Below are 21825 nucleotides of genomic sequence, written 5' to 3' on the forward strand. Positions count from 1 at the left end.
GTGTGGGTGTGGGTAGGAGGACGGAGCAGCGGAGGTATAGAAAAGACCCACTTCTATATCAGGACATCCCCAGCTGTCCGCGGCAGAAAGCTGAGCAGGTGCTCCTTTCCTCCTGTCCTCCTTTCCTCCTTCCTCCTTCTCGACGCGTCATTACGACACTTTGCAAATCTCCTCATCCGTGACGTCAAACCTGCGGCGTGTTTGCTTTTGGAGCCGATGTTAGATCGCTTTTCTCTCCACTTTCTTCGTCACTGAAAGGAGGACACAGTCCGCGTCTCTTGTCGGGGAAAACTCGCTTGGAAAAGATGAGTCTTTCTGCTTGGATTTGATCAACTCTCCCGCGTCACGATCACTTTATAATCATGCTGCCAGAGATAAATAAGGTGAGGAAACGTGTTTTTGTTTTTTTTTACATAATTTAAGTGGAATTGATGAGTTTGGTTTTCTTAATTACTTTCTTTCTTTGTGTCTTTATAATTGCATTTATTTGTCATTTGTATTAAGCAGTGGTGTCCAAAGTGCGGTCAGGGAGCCATTTTTAGTCTGCAGCCTATTGGCCCACTATAAAAATGACATTAAATAAAAGTATATGTTATTAGATACTACACAAATATTTGCCTTATCATCTGTAACACCACATTTTCTTCAAATAGCATGTATTGACCTAAATCATTTTCATCGCACAAAATCTGCATCCTACAATTGTTAGTGAAACATGTTTCTACTCTAGATTTATATCATTCATTTTTTTTAAATAATGATTTCACTCGGGACAGTCCACCTGTACATTAGATAGGAAAATGCAAATGAGATCAAGTGTTTTTCAATAAGAGTAACCAGAACTTTATTTCTTTATTACTTTCTTTGTGTCCTTATAATTGCATTTATTTGTCATTTGTATTAAGCAGTGGTGTCCAAAGTGCGGCCAGGGAACCATTTTCAGTCTGCAGCCTATTGGCCCACTGCATGCTATAAAAATGACATTAATTAAAAGTATATGTTATTAAATATTACGCAAATGTTAGCCTTATCATCTGTAACACCACATTTTCTTCAAATAGCATGTATTGACCTAAATCAGATAGTTGTTTTGCATTTTTATTGCACAAAATCTGCATCCATTATTTTTTCTGTATACCACTGTGAGTGAAACATGTTTCTACTCTAGAAAGTACATTTTTATCATTCATTTTTTAAATAATAATGTCACTCAGGACAGTCCACCTGTACATCAGATCGGAAAATCCAAATGAGATTAAGTGTTTTTCAAAAAGAGTAACCAGAACTTTATTTCTTAATTACTTTCTTTCTTTGTGTCTTTATAATTGCATTTATTTGTCATTTGTATTAAGCAGTGGTGTCCAAAGTGCGGTCAGGGAGCCATTTTTAGTCTGCAGCCTATTGGCCCACTATAAAAATGACATTAAATAAAAGTATATGTTATTAGATATTACGCAAATATTTGCCTTATCATCTGTAACACCACATTTTCTTCAAATAGCACGTATTGACCTAAATAATTTTTATTGCACAAAATCTGCATCCATTATTTCTTTTGTATACCAGTGAAACATGTTTCTACTCCAGAAAGTGCATTTTTATCATTCATTTTTTTAATGCTGATGTCACTCGGGACAGTCCACCTGTACATCAGATAGGAAAATGCAAATTAGATTAAGTGTTTTTCAATAAGAGTAACCAGAACTTTATTTCTTTATTACTTTCTTTCTTTGTGTTTTTATGTGTCTTTGTAATTGCATTTATTTGTCATTTGTCTTAAGCAGTGGTGTCCAAAGTGCGGCCAAGGAGCCATTTTCAGTCTGCAGCCTATTGGCCCACTGCATGCTATAAAAATGACATTAATTAAAAGTATATGTTATTAGATATTACGCAAATATTTGCCTTATCATTTGTAACACCACATTTTCTTCAAATGTATTGAACGAAATCAGATAGTTTTTTCGCATTTTTATTGCACAAAATCTGCATCCGTTATTTATTTCTGTATACCACTGTGAGTGAAACATGTTTCTACTCTAGAAAGTACATTTTTATCATTCATTTTTTTAATACTGACGTCCCTCAGGACAGTCCACCTGTAAATCAGATAGGAAAATGCAAATAAGATTAAGTGTTTTTCAATAAGAGTAACCAGAACTTTATTTCTTTATTACTTTTTCTTTCTTTGTGTCTTTATAACTGAATTAATTTGTCATTTGTATTAAGCAGTGGTGTCCAAAGTGCGGCCAAGGAGCCATTTTCAGTCTGCAGCCTATTGGCCCACTGCATGCTATAAAAATGACATTAATTAAAAATATATGTTATTAGATAGCAGAACCTCCAGGTTCTGTAACAGCTTCTTCCCTCAGGCCATAAGACTCTTGAACGCATCATAATTATCCCCTCAATTCCCCCCCAAAACCGGATTAAATCTCTGGAATGTAAAGACAATATAACATACATCCATAAATGTGGATGCATATGCAAAAGTGCAATATATATATATATATATATATATATATCTTTACAGTAATCTATGTATTTATATCTGCACCTTATTGCTCTTTTATCCTGCACTATAACGAGCTAATGCAACAAAATTGTGTGTTTATCTGTACTGTAAAGTTCAAAGTTGAATGACAATAAAAAAAATTAAAAAAGGAAGGAAGGAAGAACTGTGAGCATTCATTTTAAGATAACTTTTATCATAGTCAGTGTATAGTCAGTATGTTTTTTGTTTATCTATTTTATTTTTTTATTAGTATGGTTTTTGTGACCATTTGAACGATGCTGGTTAAATTGGCAGATGTTTATGTTGATCCCCCAATTACAAAAAATGTTCACTTTTTTCATTTGTGTGAAACCATTTTTATTATTTGATTACATTTCCTGCATGTTTTATACTAAAACAAGTTAATTGGAAATAAATTGAATTTTTAGTGCAAAATAACACATTTACCTAATTAAAACATATATTGGCATATCTTCATATTGCTGCCTTGGATTTGATCGGATTTTCTCTAGCCCGCACTGGGAACATATGGGAAAATGTACCATTATAGTCTCATCAGTATCAGAGCAGGAAGGGGCTAGGAATACATTTGCGAAGAAATGTCATATGAAGGGCAGGAGGGCTGCATGTGTACCTAATGTTGTGACCAGTGAGTCTATATTTGGATAACAGAGAAGTTTCCCAGAGTATTCCAGCTGATCTTTACATGTTTCTTCCACAAAGATAGTAATATAAACGTTTGCAATGCAAAGATGGCACTTTTATAATAATACATGTATTAAAAGTCCATTTCTATTTTTGATTTGTTGTATACTCTTACCTTTGCTCCATGTGTTAACCTTGTGACCAAGTGACCGTACAGAGAGGATCACAATTAGTCAAAGCTGCCCTTATAATTGCACACCTGCTGGGATGATCCTCCATTGTTGACTTTAGGTCTTTTGCCCTACAAGACACGGCAACGTAGAATCAGCCGATTACGGCACGTGCAGAGCATCATGTTGCAACACGTGCAAAGTAAACGAACAGACACTGATGAGCCAGGCAAGCGGGGAAAAAAAAGAGGGAAAAAAAGTACTATTTGACAAATATTACAAATATCACACTAAATTATTATTATTAGTTCGCAATTGGGACCATTTGTGACTCACAGTGTGTTTTTATTAGGCCACTAAAATTAAAGATAGTCTGCATCAAAACATACTAAGAAGATTTAGAGCCACACTGAAGCAAAAATAAAAGTTTATCATAGCACCTCCCAGTGTAAATACCCTAAATTAGCAGGTTTGGTCCAACAACTCTCCTTTCGATTTCGATTATTGGGGCGACGATTCGATTCACAATTGATTCCCGATTGAACACGATTCTCCAGTCAAATCAATTCTTGCAATATAAAATATTTTGTATAAAAATGAAAACAAAACATTTTCAAAACAGGCTACAGGCTCCTCTAGGTTGCTCATGTATAACATATACAGGTATACACGCAGCGTGTAAGCACAGAAATGGCCTAAAAAATGTATATATATTTTATTTTTATTTTTTTAATGTTTTGCAAGGTGTTATAAGGAGGCCATGCACAATATTTTTTTTTTTGTTACGTTTACAAAAATAGTTGTTTAAATTTTCAAGTTTCTGAAAAAAACTATACGAGAGGTGGTTTATAAATGTGTTTGACTGTACATTGGATTGAATCTTTCTGTTCATGTTTGGACTCCCCTGTCCTCAGTACTTGGCATCTTTGCCACATGGGTACACATGATGATGTCATACAGTTTTCCCATCATCAGTCCAGGTGAGGTCTAGGAAGTCAGCCTGCCACAGTGACACACATTCCCCTGAGCTACAGATTACAACACTGAAGATTCCTCGCCCCACCAACCCTTTTTACCATTGATCCCCTTTTAGTCTGTGCTAATTTGCTGTTACGTTTGCCTCACAATCTGAGGAAAAGCTCCAGATTATTGTTATCATATGTGTGCCATTCGGCCTCGTCTGCGTCGCCCATCCCTGCGCAGGTAGAGTGATCAGTATGTAGCGTTTTCAAATGAGGTTAAGCTTTATTTCAGCCATATGGAGCCCAACAAAGGCTGGCCCACTGATTAAAAAGGCACGTGCGAGCTGGATTGGTGACAAAGCTTAACGATTCCTCCTAAAATAGCTCTAGTCTAGTGCGAACTCCATTGCTTGTGAGCACAGTTGCTTCTCTTGAACACGTCCACGTGTACGTCCGTTGGCAAGCACATAGATTAGCACATGTGCAGAGTGCAGAGACGGCGGACCGGGAGGGAAAAGAGCATACGAGAGATGGGTTGTTGCTGGGTTTTTACGGAAGTGATGTATTTTTAGATCTCGGTGCATTATTTTTAGTAGCGTGGCTGCAGCTATGCTGCAGTGTGTGTTTGTGTGCGGGAGAAGAACAATTTCCACGTGTCTTAATGTTAAAGCGTTCCCAAATATGACGATAAATGTGGCGTCAAAACAAAGGGAAACATAAATGCAACAGTAGATATAGCCGTTCAGTGAGTAAAAAGAAGTGAATTATATTTTTTTGAAGTGACTCAAAGCACTTTCTATTGAGTTTGATTGATTGATTGAGACTTTTATTAGTAGGTTGCACAGTGAAGTACATATTCCGTACAATTGACCACTAAATGGTAACACCCGAATAAGTTTTTCAACTTGTTTAAGTCGGGGTCCACTTAAATTGATTCATGATACAGATATATACTATCAGATATATATTATCATCATAATACAGTCATCACACAAGATAATCACATTGAATTATTTACATTATTTACAATCCGGGGTGTGGGGGGGCAAGGGGGGGTTAGGTTTGGTTGTTATTATCAGTCATCAACAATTGAGAACAGAGAAATGGATATTGGAACAGTGTAGGTCTGACTTGGTAGGATATGGACAGCAAGTCGTGGACATAGAGAGAGAGAGAGAGAGAGAGAGAGAGAGAGAGAGAGAGAGAGAGAGAGAGAGAGAGAGAGAGAGAGAGAGAGAGAGAGAGAGAGAGAGAGAGAGAGAGAGAGAGAGAGAGAGAGAGAGAGAGAGAGAGAGAGAGAGAGAGAGAGAGAGAGAGGGGTCAGAAGGCATAAGAAAAAGTATCTGCATTTGATTGTTTACATTTGATTATTAGCAATCCAGGGAAGGTGTTAGTTTAGGGTTGTAGTTGCCTGGAGGTGAACTTTTATTGCGGTTTTGAAGGAGGATAGAGATGCCCTTTCTTTTATACCTGTTGGGAGCGCATTCCACATTGATGTGGCATAGAAAGAGAATGAGTTAAGACCTTTGTTAGTTCGGAATCTGGGTTTAATGTGGTTAGTGTTGTGGTTATGGCGGTCATTTACATTAAGGAAGTAGTTTGACATGTACTTCAGGGAGGTGTAGCGGATTTTATAGACTAGGCTCAGTGCAAGTTGTTTTACTCTGTCATCCACCCTGAGCCAGCCCACTTTGGAGAAGTGGGTAGGAGTGAGGTGGGATCTGGGGTGGAGGTCTAGAAACTCATTATTACCAGTAAATTGTGCATTTACACTATTCTGGGAGTAAGGTGGGTGAAGTGTCTTGCCCAAGAATGCTGAGAATGGCAAAAGCTGGATTTAAACCATGAACCCTGAAGTTCCTGGTCAGTCGAACGCTTTCAACGTTGTTATTCCTTCCACAGACGTCACGCCCGGAAGCCTTTCCCCACAGACAGCCAGCAGAGGGCAGTCGTCTTGGGACAAACCGATCCTGCTTACAGGTCAGATTCTAACCTCTGCAACTTGCTTGAACACGATGTGGACTTTCTTTGGCTCCACGGTGGCTTATTTTGCAGCCATACTCAATAAAGTAAGCAGAGACTTGTAGTGTAACTGTGTTAGTTAGCAAATAACTACAGACCTAACCGGTGATGGAGTCATAGAGGGGCAACAGAGCTAGGGGAGAATGACATATTGGTGGGAGACAAGCATAGGCGGATTTTGCAATGGACAATGTTGGCAACAAGCCAAGGTGCAATCCATGAGAGGGCACCCTACAAAATAACAAACAAAAGGCAGAAAAGGCAAGGGGCAGGAGGCGGCCAGGCGGGGGATCGATAGAATCTGTGATCGCAGGTGAGATACTACATCACGTAGCTGCATGAACAGATTTGTTTGGAGTTCATCATGGACACCATTTTAAAGCTTATTAAAACGTACTTGAAGTTCACTATGTCACAGCAGAATATCTCTGGACTTGCCATCATCAACATCAATCATGCAATTGCACAACAGATTTCATAAGATTATGTAATTGGTGATTGTGCATTAAAGATGAATAAAAAGTTGTCAGGTTTTAGATTGTACTTTACACCTGTACTTCTATTGATTTGATGTGATTCATTAGTATGTGTGTGGAGTAGGATTTGTGCGATTTACATGTGTGTTTACATTTTCATACTTTTAACCTTTTTAGATTTAAGACTATGAACGATAAAATATTACAGAGATCATAGATAATATAATACAATTTGCTGGGGCGGGGTTACCAAGGTAGGGATCGCACAGGGCGTAAAACTAGCCAGGACTGTCTCTAGAGTCGAGAGTGTCACGAAGTGTTGGTGACGAACCCCAAGATGCAGAGACGGCAGGCTTGGTGCAGGAAAACATCATTTAATGTCCAAAATAAAAGTAAAACACAAACCAGGAACTAGGAGACAGGAAACAGGATACCAGGAACTAGAAGACAGCTCTCAGCATACAAGTAGTAGCTACAGCTACAACGACAATACTCCAGCACTGACTGGAGGGCAAAGCAGGTCTAAATAGCAGCTGGCTGATTGACACCAGGTGTGGCCAGGAGCCAATCAGCCCCTGCTGAGGGGAAACAGCGCTCAGGGAGACGAGCAGGAAACTGAACCAAAATAAGAGCGCTGACAGGAAATAAAAACAAACAGAGGAAAAAACTAAACATAACTAAACTGTCAGTGACAAACCTGACAGAGAGCAGTGTAACACAGGCATGTTTTGTAATAAATACACGTTACAAATACAGTTGGAGTCGCGCAGGGTATTAATAACACAACAAGACTGATTCACCAACACGTAGGATTCTTTGTTTAGGACTCGATTCCACGTAAAGACTGCAATATTTTGGAGTGTGTCTGTTAATATTTTGTTTATCTTTTCAGCTATAAGGACATATGTGAGGTCAGAGGTCTTACCTCATTTCAAAGGTGTTTTATGTTGAAGAAGTGGACCTATGATGATTTTAATCTACACTTAAAAGAGTTGTGCGTAGATTTTGTTCCACAGTCATTTTTTTAACCTGTTTTTTGAGATTGTCTGCAAGATGTTCATTTGTGGAGGCATTCCCAGATTGCAAATGAAACTACGCCCCACCAAAGTATCATAATGTATCCCTTGAAAATGTAGTTTAAATGTATATATAGAAGTTATCACCATTATTTTTTTCCAAACACCGTCGAAAATAAACTTCATAAACAATTTATAGATTCACTCGGTCACAACATTAGGTACACCTGCACACTCTCCTATCGATTCAGTGAGTGCATAAAAAAGGCTACTTTTTGGAGCATTTACGTCGCTGCATTTTGCACATTAAAAGCTATTATGGATATGTTAAGATTGGATGAAAATAATACTTTATCCTATCTTCTCTTGTGTTTTCTCATAGCCTGAAGCCTCTGGGTTAGAGCTTGACCTAATGTCCAATTAATTTCGTCCACCTCGCTGTGACGTCACAACGTAGCCAGACTGCAAAACCCGGTGAACAGAGGCATCGCTCACGCCCAAATGCATGAACCCCTCTGATTTGACGCTTTGGCACTTTTTAACACGAGTATCCAACATTGTAACAACATTTATAAGACTGAATTCATCATACAGTAGGTGCCCTTTAAGGTATTTTAGCATGTAAAGTTTATTAGAGAAAAAAAATCCAATAATTAAAAACGTTGCCACTATTAATTATTTACGGTCAACTTAAGGACAAGAAAAAACTAAATGAATATAAATACTATTTTATTGAAAACATAGAATATGTGTTGATTTATAGAATATTTAAATGAGCCATTATCAACGAAGTTACCATATTTAATTACCGTTAACGTGTTACTCATGAACTGATAAGTGCTTGACTCGCTTGACATGTGTGCAGACAGGTTCAGTTTTTTGACGGTGTGAATGTGACTGTCTGTCTCTTTATGTGCTTTGTAAGTGACTAATAGCCAGCCCAAAGTTAGCAGAAGAAATGGGATGCATGGATCTTGGATAGTACTCATAAAGTCCCAGTAATTCCAATGGAAGGTTGCTGCATATAATAATGCACTACATGGAGTTTGATAGGAGATTGGAGCTCCTTATGGATGCCGCATGCCTTGCAGTTATTTACAGGCATACAGCTGTATTTATTCCCTTTGCCTGCTGAGGTCCCACCATCTATATTTAGCTCTATCTCTGTGCATCATAAACAAGTTGGCATTACAGCAGCAGGGCAACACACGTGAGATGCAAAAATTACATTTATTGTATAGACGGGAAAGCTTTTGTAGCTAATCTGTAATAAGGTTATTCGTGTGAGCTGTAAGGACAGTGTTGTCTCTATTACTTTATATTTTGGGAATGGCGGCTAACAAAGTGAAGGCATGTCCTAAATATGTACCGTAATTCCTCCCTGACACAGATAGACACCTTTTTAAATATCCAATTCTTCCCAGAGAACATGGCTTTGGAGAGCGGTTTAATTTTACCCATCAAGCTCCTAGAGTATGCTCGATGGCAGCCAGAGATGAGCAAGTTACTGCTCTTCTCCGCCCCCCCACAGAGACACAACACCAGGACCCGGCCTAGCCAGGACCGAGGACTTGGCCCCGTTAACCCCTGTAACTCCAGCCGCTCCCTGCTGGGGGTTGTGATCACCTGAGCCACAAACTAAAAAGTGATCATCCCATCAAATAGACGATGAAAGGGGTTGTGACAAGTGTGTAAGGACAGCGTGAAAAGGATATCGTTCATTGATGGGTCACACTCACTGACCCACTCTCATGATTCTTTTGTGTTTGAAGAATGAGTTGCTCCTCACATTGAAAAACTCCTTCAAAAACCCTTTTTCAGGGGCCCATATCAGACTATTTCCCAAAATAATGTAAAATCTAGTTTGTCTATGAATGTTCTTATTTATCCAGGTCATTGTCATCTCAGGGCATTTGATCGATCACAACTTGGTTTGTCTTAGAAGACGTTTCACCTCTCATCCGAGTAGGCTTCATCAGTTCATGCTCATAGACTATGATTGGTCAGATCGAGTCAGACTAGATCTGACCAATCTAAGTCTATGAGCACGAACTGATGACTGATGATGAACTGATGACGAACTGATGACAGACTTAGATTGGTCAGAGCTCGTCTGACTATCTGACTATCCTACTCGAATGAGCGGCGAAACGTCTTCGAAGACAAACCAAACAGTCCAGTTGCGATCGATTGAAAATCTAGTTTGATGATGGAATTTTGTGTGTCAGTGGTAGCTTTGGGTACCAAATTCTACCTTTTTATAGGTATGGAATCACTTTAAATCAAGCAGTAACAATGTTCCATACCTTTGATGCATCCAGTTGAAGACTCTGCATTGGCTCAAGCACTTGGCGGCCAAACAGGCCTATTTATGGCAAACTGCCTCTGACTAATGTTACGATTTCCCATGCCAGCAAAGCAAACATGCCTGATAGAAATCGCTTTAAAGTAAGGCTCAACTTTTCAAGCTAGTTAAATTTGCCATATACATGCTACTGATTAGCATTAGCAATTTATACAAAGCGATTTCAACACCTCCAAATTAGGTAAAGAAAACAACAACTAAGATTCACGTTATAATCAAACAGCTGGTGTGTAATAAGTACAATACTTACAGTATCAACACTTTGTTGGACTCAACAAAAGACAAGACTGGTACATTCAACTTCATGGCAAAGACTCCTTCCTGACTATGGCAACATACCTAGGACAAACTGAAATGAATGCATACCGCAATTTCCAGTCTACTTATTTCCCCATGCTTTCAACCCTACGCTTTATACAATGCTGTGGATAATTAATCGATTTCTCCTGATATACAAGCTTCACGTAATGCCAATTAATTTTGCCTTGTCACAGTGGACCAATGAAATTGTTCATATTAAATCAAACGCATTCACACAATTATTCAGTCAGCCATTTAGCGTGTTATGGACTCAACGTCACCATGGAGAAGAAACAATGAACTGCAGTCGACACAGCCCCAAACTCAGCCATCGAAAAAAGAAAAAACGGGCTCCTGAAGGCTACTGTATGTTGTGTTACAGGCACTGTCTTTTGGTGAATTTGTAAATACACACAAGTGCCTGTGTAAATATTTCATGTTTCAATGTGTTCGCCTGCGCCCATAGGTGGGTAGTAACGCGCTACATTTACTCCGTTACATCTACTTGAGTAACTTTTGGGATAAATTGTACTTCTAAGAGTAGTTTTAATGCAACATACTTTTACTTTTACTTGAGTATATTTATAGAGAAGAAACGCTACTTTTACTCCGCTCCATTTATCTACATTCAGCTCGCTACTCGCTACTGATTTTTATCAATCTGTTAATGCACGCTTTGTTTGTTTTGGTTTGTCAGACAGACCTTCAAAGTAGAATCTATCGCATGCCTGCGTTTCACCAATTCAAAATACAGTCACTGGTGACATTTGACTCCGTTTCACCAATCAAATGCAGTCACTGGTGACGTTTGACTCCGTTTCACCAATCAAACAGAGCCAGGCGGTCACATGATTAACAAGCTAAAGCTTACATGAACTCAACATCAAATTTGAGGAAGCACATCGCGGTAAGTAACGTTAGTAGATATTTTGGTTGTCACCGTAGGCTGATGTTAGCTTCCCTACTATGAATCACTGTCAAATGTACATCGTGTGGGGACATTTATTAACGCACTGCAGCCTCATAGACAGACAGAGACACACACACATTCACACGCACAGTCGCACACACACTCACGCATGCATAGAAACACCAGTCAGAAGTGCAGTGTGTTCTCAGGTGCATCGTGCAGCCCACACCTATCAGTTTATGGTTTGCGTAAAGGCTAACTTGTTATTTTCCTTTGTAATCTCTGCCTACTGAGCCTATGGTGCTGTTAAGTTAGAGTGGCTCAATTTGCCTTAATTTTTTTTATGTCAATGTATTATTATTTAATATATATTATTGTTTTAGTTGTTTAAGAGATATTCCTGGCTCTGAATTTGCTCATTGCTATTTTTATGTTTTTGTGCATTATTTGTTGCCGCCGTCATTAAACGAACAGGTTACTCATCAGTTACTCAGTACTTGAGTAGTTTTTTCACAACATACTTTTTACTTTTACTCAAGTAAATATTTGGGTGACTACTCCTTACTTTTACTTGAGTAATACATCTCTAAAGTAACAGTACTCTTACTTGATTACAATTTCTGGCTACTCTACCCACCTCTGCCTGCGACTTATAGACTTGTGTGGCCAATATACTGTATGTAAAAAAAATCTAGAATGGCGAAAAATTGCGGCTTATTGCCCGGAAATTATGGTATTTGTAAATGAGACTCACAAGTGTAAGAACACAAGATGTAACAACTGGACAGCACAGTTATCATAATCAGCTCCGCGTTAAATACCAAGTTGACATTTAATTATCAAACACAATGTGTTCAACACATTAAGATTTATTTTCCACAAGAACACACAAATGTAGTACCGACACCAATTCCCAGGTACCTGGAATTGGCACTGTATCGGTTAAAATGTGAAAGGTACACATCTATAGTTTATAGTTTCAATGTTAATGAAATAAATAATAGTAAATGTTCCATAATAGGGGCCTGTTAACTATGGAAAAGTATTACTATGATGTCTCCCCGTTATACTTCTTTCTCTGTATTTAATTTATTTTGCATTTCATCCTATTTATGTCTTCCTAAGAGCAGGCGTCCTCTGTACTGGACATTTTGATTTGCATAACAGGACTGTAAAAGTAAGGATATCAGTAATTAAACCTGTTCTTCTTACTTGCAGAAGTTTGGCCCAGGAGGAGGGACTTTGCCTCAGCTGGAGCCTCCAGTGGTCCAGGTGGTAGTCAGCAATGCCAAGAACCAGCAGCAGCAGACCGACAACACCCTGCCCCAAATTGTCAACAAGGGGGTCCAGAACCACTATCAGACAAACACAGTAAGCATGACTTAAATTCTGCTGTTGACCATGTTAGTCAGGAACCGATTTAGATAGCGTGTAGGATTGCATCTTGACAGTCCCTGTGTGTAGTCATCGATATGCATGTAATAGCCGAGCGTGGACGCGGGAGATGACACACAGATGAATGTGTCTATGAACAGGTTGGGAGGCCGAAGCCCACTCAGCAATTCACTATGCGGTTCGGAGCAGCCATGGATAAAATGTCACGCAACAGTATCTTCAGCAACAAGTCAGATAAAGAAAAGTCGCACGAGGGACACAGACTACCCTTGTCTCCCACAGGTAGGAATGAAATACCTCAAAATATCATTGAGCTGATGGTTGAAAATAACATGTTGGCATCAGCGTGCTTGTTCACACTCCTCTGCTTTTGGCGGGCTGATCAATATGACGACATGACTCATTTGGTCCTCCTCCTCTGCTTCTTCTTCCACCTCGCTAACAGTCGCTCTCAACAACTTCCAAGATCGTCTGACTGAGTTTGAGAAGGATGAGATCACGGACTACGCCGAGATCTGGTTCCTGGGTCTGGGCTGTCAGAAGATCGAGGCTTCCCAGGCGGCACCACAGAACGGTGGCTATGATGACGACCATGGCAGCTACATCAGGGTAAAGTGTCCTGATACTGTCTAAATGTCTCTTTGTCCCAGTAAATGTCCATCTGAACATTTCACTCTTTGATCTATGCCTGGTATTCTCAACTGGTGGGTCGTGATCAGTGTTACAAAACAACATCAACACAAAACTGCCGTTGTTAGGTTGGAGACACAGGCCCTACTTCAATACCACTGATGTAAAAGGCAGGAACATACATATAGGCTTGGGCCAATAGTCAATAAATCAATTACCGTATTTTCCGGACTATAAGTCGCAGTTTTTTTCATAGTTTGGCCGGGGGTGCGACTTATATTCAGAAGCGACTCATGTGTGAAATTATTAACACATTACCGTAAAATATCAAATAATATTATTTAGCTCATTCACGTAAGAGACTAGACGTATAAGATTTCATGGGATTTAGCGATTAGGAGTGACAGATTGTTTGGTAAACGTATAGCATGTTCTATATGTTATAGTTATTTGAATGACTCTTACCATAATATGTTACGTTAACATACCAGGCACGTTCTCAGTTGGTTATTTATGCATCATATAACGTACACTTATTCAGCCTGTTGTTCACTATTCTTTATTTATTTTAAATTGCCTTTCAAATGTCTATTCTTGGTGTTGGGTTTTATCAAATAAATTTCCCCAAAAAATGCGACTTATACTCCAGTGCGACTTATATATGTTTTTTTCCTTCTTTATTATGCATTTTCGGCCGGTGCGCTTTATACTCCGGTGCGACTTATACTCCGAAAAATACGTTAATCGAACAATAAATGAAAATGAACTTGATAACTTTACTGTCATTGATAGGTTGCAATGTTCGTGTGTCTTCATTTTCTCTGTGTCTGCGCTTTTAGGTTGCAAGAGGGTTCTCTCTGTGCGTCGCTCGCAGCAACCTCATTGCATAGCAGAATAAAATAAACTTAGTGCAGGGGTGTCAAACGTACGGACAGGTTTTATCCGGCCCGCGGGATAAGTTTGCTAAGTATAAAAATGAGCCGAAATTTTTGAATGAAAGAAACTGCTGTTCTAAATGTGTCCACTAGATGCCACAGTAGCAATTATTTGTATCTTTATAGATTATGCTACATATGTTAAAAAAAAATAAACCACATTATTTTAGTAGACCAGTCGAGGAAAATGAGCAAACTACATTGATAACATCCTGTAATTTGATTTTGATGTTTTTTTTTTATCTTGATAGATTAAAAATTAACACCAATGAGTTGACTGATGAACATTATCACATAATTTGTTCAGAAAGTATAAGTAACGACAAATAAAGATAGAATACTATTAACCGCAACATGTAAGTGTAAAAAAACAACAACAACATTATGATTTGTACATTTTCAGAATGTGCTTGTTTTATGTTTAAACAAAGAAAACAATCTGAAGGTGTCTTTATTTTTAAATTATCGTGCCGTGATTTTACCAGTCCGGCCCACTAGGGAGTAGATTTTTCTCCATGTGGCCCCCGATCTAAAATGAGTTTGACACCCCTGACTTAGTGCATCCTCTTGTTAGTCATCCACAATCTTTGTCTGCGTGGGCAGAGGCGGGACCACTAGATTACACGCGCAGGATGCACAGAAAGATGATTGCGAAGTCAAATGTCTGGTGTGGGAATATTTCGGCTTCAAACGAAATAAGCTCATGAGCCCATCCACAAATATAATTCTGGCCCTTGGACAAATGTAATTGAGGACCCCTGTTGTGTCGTGACGTGTGGGCCTTTTTAATTTGCAGTTACTGTATACATAGTTATTTACTATTATTAACTATAAGTAACAAGGCTGGGACTCTCAAGGTATCACACGATGCAATATTATTTGCAATAGTCGTTTATCGATAACGAGAATAACATGACATGTCAATGCTGCAATATGGATAATAAAACAAAGAAAAAATCAATTTCATAGTTTATATTTTTTAAATTGTATAGGCACAGCAAGACTTGGTGTTTTGATATATTGTCACATATTTATATTTGATCATTTAGTTGTTCTTACACACTGTGTGCTCAACATAGAAAAATGTGAAATGCCCAATTTTGTAGCATTGTTTATTTTATGCCGTTTTCACATTGTCTTCTGAAATATATTTTTCATGTGTTTTTTGGGGGTTTTAATTTAAAACTGGTCCATAAAGTCCCAGGGTGAGACCCATTGAAAATCCCTGTCCAGCCAATCCTTGATTGATTAATATAGTAGGTTCTGAGAGGCGTGTCCCATATAGTGTATGTATTCAATTGCACTAACTGGATGCAATCAAACATTACATTAATGCAGTGTTTTTCAACCTTTTTTGAGCCAAGGTACATTTTTTGCGTTGAAAAAATCCGGAGGCACACCACCAGCAGAAATCATTAAAAAACGAAACTCAGTTGACAATAAAAAGTTGTTGCAATTGTTGGATGTGAATTTAAAGCATAACCAAGCATGCATCACTATAGCTCTTGTCTCAAAGTAGGTGTGCTGTCACCACCTGTCACATCACGCCCTGACTTATATTGAGTTTTTTGCTGTTTTCCTGTGTGTAGTGTTTTAGTTCTTGTCTTGCTCTCCTATTTTGGTAGCTTTTTCTCTTTTTTTGGTATTTTTCTGTAGCAGTTTCATGTCTTCCTTTGAGCGATATTTCCCACATCTACTTTGTTTTAGCAATCAAGACTATTTCAGTTGTTGCTATCCTTCTTTGTGGGTACATTGTTGATTGTCAAGTCATGTTCGGATGTACATTGCGGACGCCGTCTTTGCTCTACTGTAAGTCTTTGCTGTCGTCCAGCATTCTGTTTTTGTTCACTTTGTAGCCAGTTCAGTTTTAGTTTCGTTCTGCATAGCCTTCCCTAAGCTTCAATGTTTTTTCTTAAGGGCACTCACCTTTTGTTTATTTTTGGTTTAAGCATTAGACACATTTTTACCTGCACGCTGCCTCCCGCTGCTTTCGACATCTACAAAGCAATTAGCTACCGGCCGCCACCTACTGATATGGAAGAGTATTACACGGTTACTCTGCCGAGCTCTAGACAGCACAGACACTCAACAACAACACATAATTTGCAGACTATAATTACTGGTTGCAAAAAATATTTTTAACCCAAATAGGTGAAATTAGATAATCTCCCACGGCACACCAGACTGTATCTCATGGCACACTAGTTAAAAAAAATACTGCATTAATGAACACATGCTTGTGTGAGTTTTACCTCTTAATATTATTGTCCAGGTCAGCAGAAACTTGCACGGTTCTTTTCTTTGCTTTGTTCCAGGTGCTGCACGACCACATTGCCTACAGATTTGAAGTGCTGGAGGTGATTGGAAAGGGCTCCTTCGGGCAGGTGCTCAAATGCCTGGACCACAAGAACAACGAACTTGTAGCAGTCAAAATGATACGTAACAAAAAGAGGTACATATTAGGAAAATGTATAATTTTACTAAAAGAGGACATATTAGGAAATACTGTATGTCACATCAAAGGTGTAAAAGCTGTCACAGGATGACAAGTTCTCATCCAACACAAGTGTGACAGTATTATACATTGTGAGTCTGAATTTATGGTTAACAGAACATTTGCTCGTTAGGTTTCATCACCAAGCTCTGGTTGAGCTGAAAATCCTCGACGTGATAAAGAGGAAAGACAAAGACAACCTTCACAACGTCATACACATGAAGGAGTACTTCTACTTCCGAAATCACCTCTGCATCTCCTTTGAGCTTCTCGGGTAGGTGCATGCATGCTCACGTTGCTCTTTAACATAGAAGACATTGGTGCAATTATGTTGATCCTAAAGGGGCATCTTTATAGGGATGGGCACCAAATGTGGTACTTTTATAGGTATTGACCGAAGTCCGTCGATACTACACGGTACCGATCAAATCAAACTGTATTTATGAAGCACTTTTCATACATAAAAGAAATGCAAAACAAAGTGCTTTACAGATTAAAAAACAATGCCCCTATGACCCACCTCCCCCATCATCAGTCATATACACACCAAGGGGCCAGGTGAAGGAACACTATCACAGGAGCCGTCTACACCGGGAGGTCACTAGACCACTGCCAACAGGATGCTGACACAAAGGACCCCCACATATAATTCCTGATGCAGAGGGCTCCCTCTGAGGAATGCTGGAAAGTAAAAATATTAAAACGTGTACAAATAGTCAGAACTATGATTAAAAATAAAGTATAAAGCAAGAGTCAAACTTATTATAAGCAAATATATATATATATAACGGTAAATATAAAATAAATAAATATAAATAAAAAATAAAAAGTAAATTATGGATGACTTCAATTAATGAATATTATGTAAAAAACAAATAAAAAAGCATGTTCTTAAAAACATGAACATTCTCTGCAGCCCTAAGGTCCTATGGCAAGCTGTTCCATAGATGGTGGGCATATTAGTGGAAAGATTGTCCTAACTTTTTAAATAATTAGTAGACGAGTGCTGGAGGTTCTCAGGGTCTGCCAGGGTTCGTAGGATAAAAGCAAATCTGAAAGGTAAAAAGGAGAAGAAGAAGAAGGAAACTGAGCATCAGCTCAAGCATTTGGCTGGGAAACAAGCAGTCAAGCACTCACAGCAGATTCTGCCAAACTGCCTTTAGATGATGTGAAAATTTTACATGAAAGCCACTCAAAAGTACAGTAAGGCTCCACTTTTCAAAATGCGCTAGCATGATGCTAATTTACATGGACTCGCCATAGACATACTAAAGATTAGCATTAACAATTTTACCCATCGATTTTAACACCTCCAAAATTGGTAATGAAAACTACAACTAAGATGCACGTTACAATCAAACGGCTGGAGTGCAATAAGTACAATACTTAACAGTATAAACACTTTGTCGGACTCAACAAAAGAATACATTGGCACGTTCAACTTAATGGCAAAGACTACTTCCTGGCTAAGGCACTACTGTCATCTTCTGCAAACGTCATGGAATTGCAACTGCAAGCAAAGTCTACTATACAAAAAAAGTGTAAGAAATAACAAGATAACGACTGTACAGTGCAGCTCAGTGTTCAATATTAAATAAAACACTATCATTTCTTTATACCACAACATTAATGAACACATTTGAACACACACATAAGTACCGAAAATGTATGCCGCTGAATAATTCCCAATTACCGGTTATTAGTGCCATATGGATTCAAATGTGAAAGGTGTCCATCCCTACATCTCAGTGGATTTTAGTCATGTTTTTGCACTTCACACTTCAGAGCGTCATGGGTTAAGTCATCAGCAGTGTTCGTTCGACCTCGCTATGCTGCTATCTATCAGAGGGAGGGGATACGTTTTTTGTGTGCCTTTAAACGGAGGAGCTTTAGAGGACGCCTTGGACTACCACCTTGTCTTACGTTACCGTCACCAAATCCTTTAGTTAAGGCCTTGATTAGAGGCCTATCTCTTACCCCTTCTTGCTTCACGGTGCGAAGGCTCCAGTTACAAGCTCATCACAACAGCAGGAGGACACTGGTCGCGTATTATTTCCAAGCGGAGGGAACCCCATTAAGCTGTATTCCAATGTGAAGTGGCTATAAGGGTACGAAGAAGAAAAACATTGTCATTTCTCTCGTCAGGGTCAACTTATACGAGCTCATCAAAAAAAACAACTTCCAGGGCTTCAGTGTGGCTCTCATCCGTCGCTTCACCCACGCTCTCCTCAGGTGCCTGCAGATGCTGCACAGAGAGAAGATCATTCACTGCGACCTCAAGCCGGTATTGATAAGCAGATAACTCTTCTATGACACTGTAGTAACAATATAATAACAAAAAACAACATACTATGCATTAGACATGAATTTGTCTACCAATTTTTTTCATTGACTTCAACAATAGCGGGAGCCATCTTGTGGAGCATTATGGTATTACAAGAGGATGGTGCAAAATAAACATATGTACTTTTCTTCCTTTAACAGGAAAACATCCTTTTGTCTCAGAAAGGACCAGGAAACATCAAGGTGGTGGATTTTGGATCCAGTTGTTACGAGCAACAGAGAGGTGAGAGCATGTGACCAACACATCACCCAATCACATTTTATCACAGCAGCTGTTTTTTTTACTAGCCTGGGCATAGTCCATCCATCCATCCATTTTCTACCGTTTGTCCCTTACGGGGTCGCGGGGGGTGCTGGAGCCTATCTCAGCTGCACACGGGCGGAAAGCGGGGTACACCCTGGACAAGTCGCCACCTCACCTTGTAAAATAAAATTAATTTATTAATAATGACATACATTTTTGTATATTACACTAAATGTATTTGTCGTCTGTAACACAAAGCTAAAATGTGGATCTTTTGTTCAGACAGCGTTGCATAAATTGCCCTACATTGGATTGGTTTTAACAACTTTAATGCACACAATCCAAACTATACCTTTATGAGGTATATCTTCACAATCTAATGAGATCTAATACAAGAAAATATATGCCATACAACAGTAATAATGTATTCACTGCTGTGCATACTTTTCCCACAGCCACGAACAAAATATTGAGACCATGTTATTAGGAAGTAACTCCTCTGCTTCAGCATGAACCACTCTAATCTACAACCACAATCATAACAATTTGACAACATTAAACATAAACTGATTCCCCTACGCATCGAATCCCTTTTTTTGGGCATTTAAGCCCGCTGATTAATACACGTGCAAACTGACTACCGTAGTTTGTTACTCGCAATGTTTGGCCGTACCTTAAAGGAGATGGCATACTAAAAAAAAAGTGGGTGAAAACATCTTGCATTGGCTTGCTGTTCTCATGCATTGATTGCAATTGTTATTATTGTCAAACTTGCAAGACCCTTAAGTCTGACCTCACCGCTTGTGTATGGCCTGTAGTGTACACCTACATCCAGAGCCGCTTCTACCGCTCCCCAGAGGTCATCCTGGGTCACCCCTACAGCATGGCCATTGACATGTGGAGTCTGGGCTGCATCCTGGCTGAGCTCTACACCGGATACCCTCTCTTCCCTGGGGAGAGCGAAGTGGAGCAGATAGCTTGTATCATGGAGGTGTGGATGTGATGAAACACTCAACTGTACATTAACATTTCGCATACGCTTATTCTGTAAAAAATGTTTGTTTTGTTTGCAGGTTCTTGGGATGCCTCCCAGTGATTTTGTTCAGTCTGCTTCAAGGAGGAGGTTGTTCTTTGGTAAGAACTCATCTTCTGCTGGTTTGCTTCAACCTGTTTGTGCCAGTCATTGGCTGCTGTGGTTAAAGTGTTGACCATATTTGGTCAGTTAAGTTAGACCCGGCCTACTTGATTATAAGGGGAAATAAAATTTTGATTGTCTTAGGGTATTTGGGGGGGGGGGGGGGGGTGCACAAAGAAGGGTTAATGTTTTGAATTTTAGGTAAGGCAATATTGCAAATTTTGGTGTTGTTCTGATAGCAAGTACAACAGGGCAGAATACTTTTAACTTAAGATTTTGTTTAGGACCGTTAGGTGATTTTGCTTTTAATTTGTTGGTCGTGATTGTAAAACAAAGGACTATTTTTTATTTAGCCTTTATTTAACCAGGTAAAATCCCATTGAGATCAAATATCTCTTTTCCAAGGGAGACCTGGCCAAGAGGGCAGCAGCAAGGTTACATTAAAAACAGTAAACACATAAAAACATCAAATTAACAACATTAAAACTTGCTCACATAACACATGTGCATACAGACAAGGTAGAACGCAATCCTTTCACAGAAGCTTTAAACTAATTTAATGTAACAAGGGTTTGAAGTTGAAGATTCGATTGTAGGTTATTCTATGCCTTCGGTGGTGTAAACCTAAATGCTTTCTTGCCCAGTTCAGTTCTTACTTTGGGGATAACAAATTACAGAACATTCATTGAACGAAGATTGTGGACTAAGATTTTAACCGAACGAAAAAGTATCTAGCAGTGATAAAGTAATCTAAGATAATTTGTGTTAAAAAGGGGGCAGATAAATATAAGAATATTATTCTTCCATCTGCTCCTTTCTGATCATGGAAATGTATATGAAACAAAAAACAATGAAAGTGTCAACTGTATATGGCTTGTATATATGCATTTTCATGAAAGGAATAAAAAGAAATGATGATGATGATGATCTCAACTTACAAATTGGTTCTGTGACAGAGCTCTTAACTCAAAACACTTCTATCTCAAATCAATGTCTTCCATTAAAATGAATTGAAATCACGGTTTACATTGGAGCCACAAGCAAGTCTAATAAAAGCATTGTTGTGTTTGTGTACAGACTCAAAAGGGAATCCCAGAAACACCACCAACAGCAAGGGGAAAAAACGAAGACCAAATTCCAAGGAGCTGTCAACTACACTGAAAACAAATGACGTTTTATTTTTGGACTTCATCAAACGCTGCCTCACGTGAGTTCCCTCTCTTCCTTCTGATTTTATGTGGGGAAAAATACAAAGTAACCACTGCATGGTG

The 21825-nt window shown here is 38.9% G+C and overlaps 1 protein-coding gene and 2 long non-coding RNA genes across 4 annotated transcripts in view; 1 reads left to right on the top strand and 2 right to left on the bottom strand.

The window, feature by feature from the left end:
* Nucleotides 1-21825, top strand: part of dyrk4 (dual-specificity tyrosine-(Y)-phosphorylation regulated kinase 4) — a 25815-nt gene continuing 3990 nt past the window's right edge. The window contains exons 1-12 of one of the 2 annotated variants that reach the window (XM_062035923.1): nt 1-383; nt 6192-6269; nt 12597-12749; nt 12914-13055; nt 13219-13382; nt 16654-16790; nt 16966-17106; nt 18978-19116; nt 19317-19398; nt 20238-20410; nt 20493-20553; nt 21632-21761. In XM_062035923.1, the coding sequence (XP_061891907.1) occupies nt 363-383; nt 6192-6269; nt 12597-12749; nt 12914-13055; nt 13219-13382; nt 16654-16790; nt 16966-17106; nt 18978-19116; nt 19317-19398; nt 20238-20410; nt 20493-20553; nt 21632-21761 (1421 nt within the window). In that variant the 5' untranslated portion in view covers nt 1-362. The remainder of the gene's footprint in view (nt 384-6191; nt 6270-12596; nt 12750-12913; nt 13056-13218; nt 13383-16653; nt 16791-16965; nt 17107-18977; nt 19117-19316; nt 19399-20237; nt 20411-20492; nt 20554-21631; nt 21762-21825) is intronic. The other variant, XM_062035922.1, reaches the window with a different exon arrangement.
* Nucleotides 2863-18932, bottom strand: LOC133641851 (uncharacterized). The gene is made up of 6 exons (XR_009824344.1): nt 18810-18932; nt 17814-17884; nt 17380-17513; nt 16591-16734; nt 12591-12733; nt 2863-3458 (listed from the first exon to the last, which is right to left on the bottom strand). It is a non-coding gene; the product is annotated as an uncharacterized LOC133641851 (long non-coding RNA).
* The window catches only part of LOC133641852 (uncharacterized), a 10404-nt gene continuing 7539 nt past the window's right edge, over nt 18961-21825 (bottom strand). Inside the window, exons 2-3 of the long non-coding RNA XR_009824345.1 lie at nt 20249-20369; nt 18961-19077 (exon numbers count right to left, since the gene is read on the bottom strand). This is a non-coding gene — a long non-coding RNA (uncharacterized LOC133641852). The remainder of the gene's footprint in view (nt 19078-20248; nt 20370-21825) is intronic.

This window comes from Entelurus aequoreus, linkage group LG24, assembly GCF_033978785.1.
Source record: "Entelurus aequoreus isolate RoL-2023_Sb linkage group LG24, RoL_Eaeq_v1.1, whole genome shotgun sequence".
Lineage (NCBI taxonomy): Eukaryota > Metazoa > Chordata > Actinopteri > Syngnathiformes > Syngnathidae > Entelurus > Entelurus aequoreus.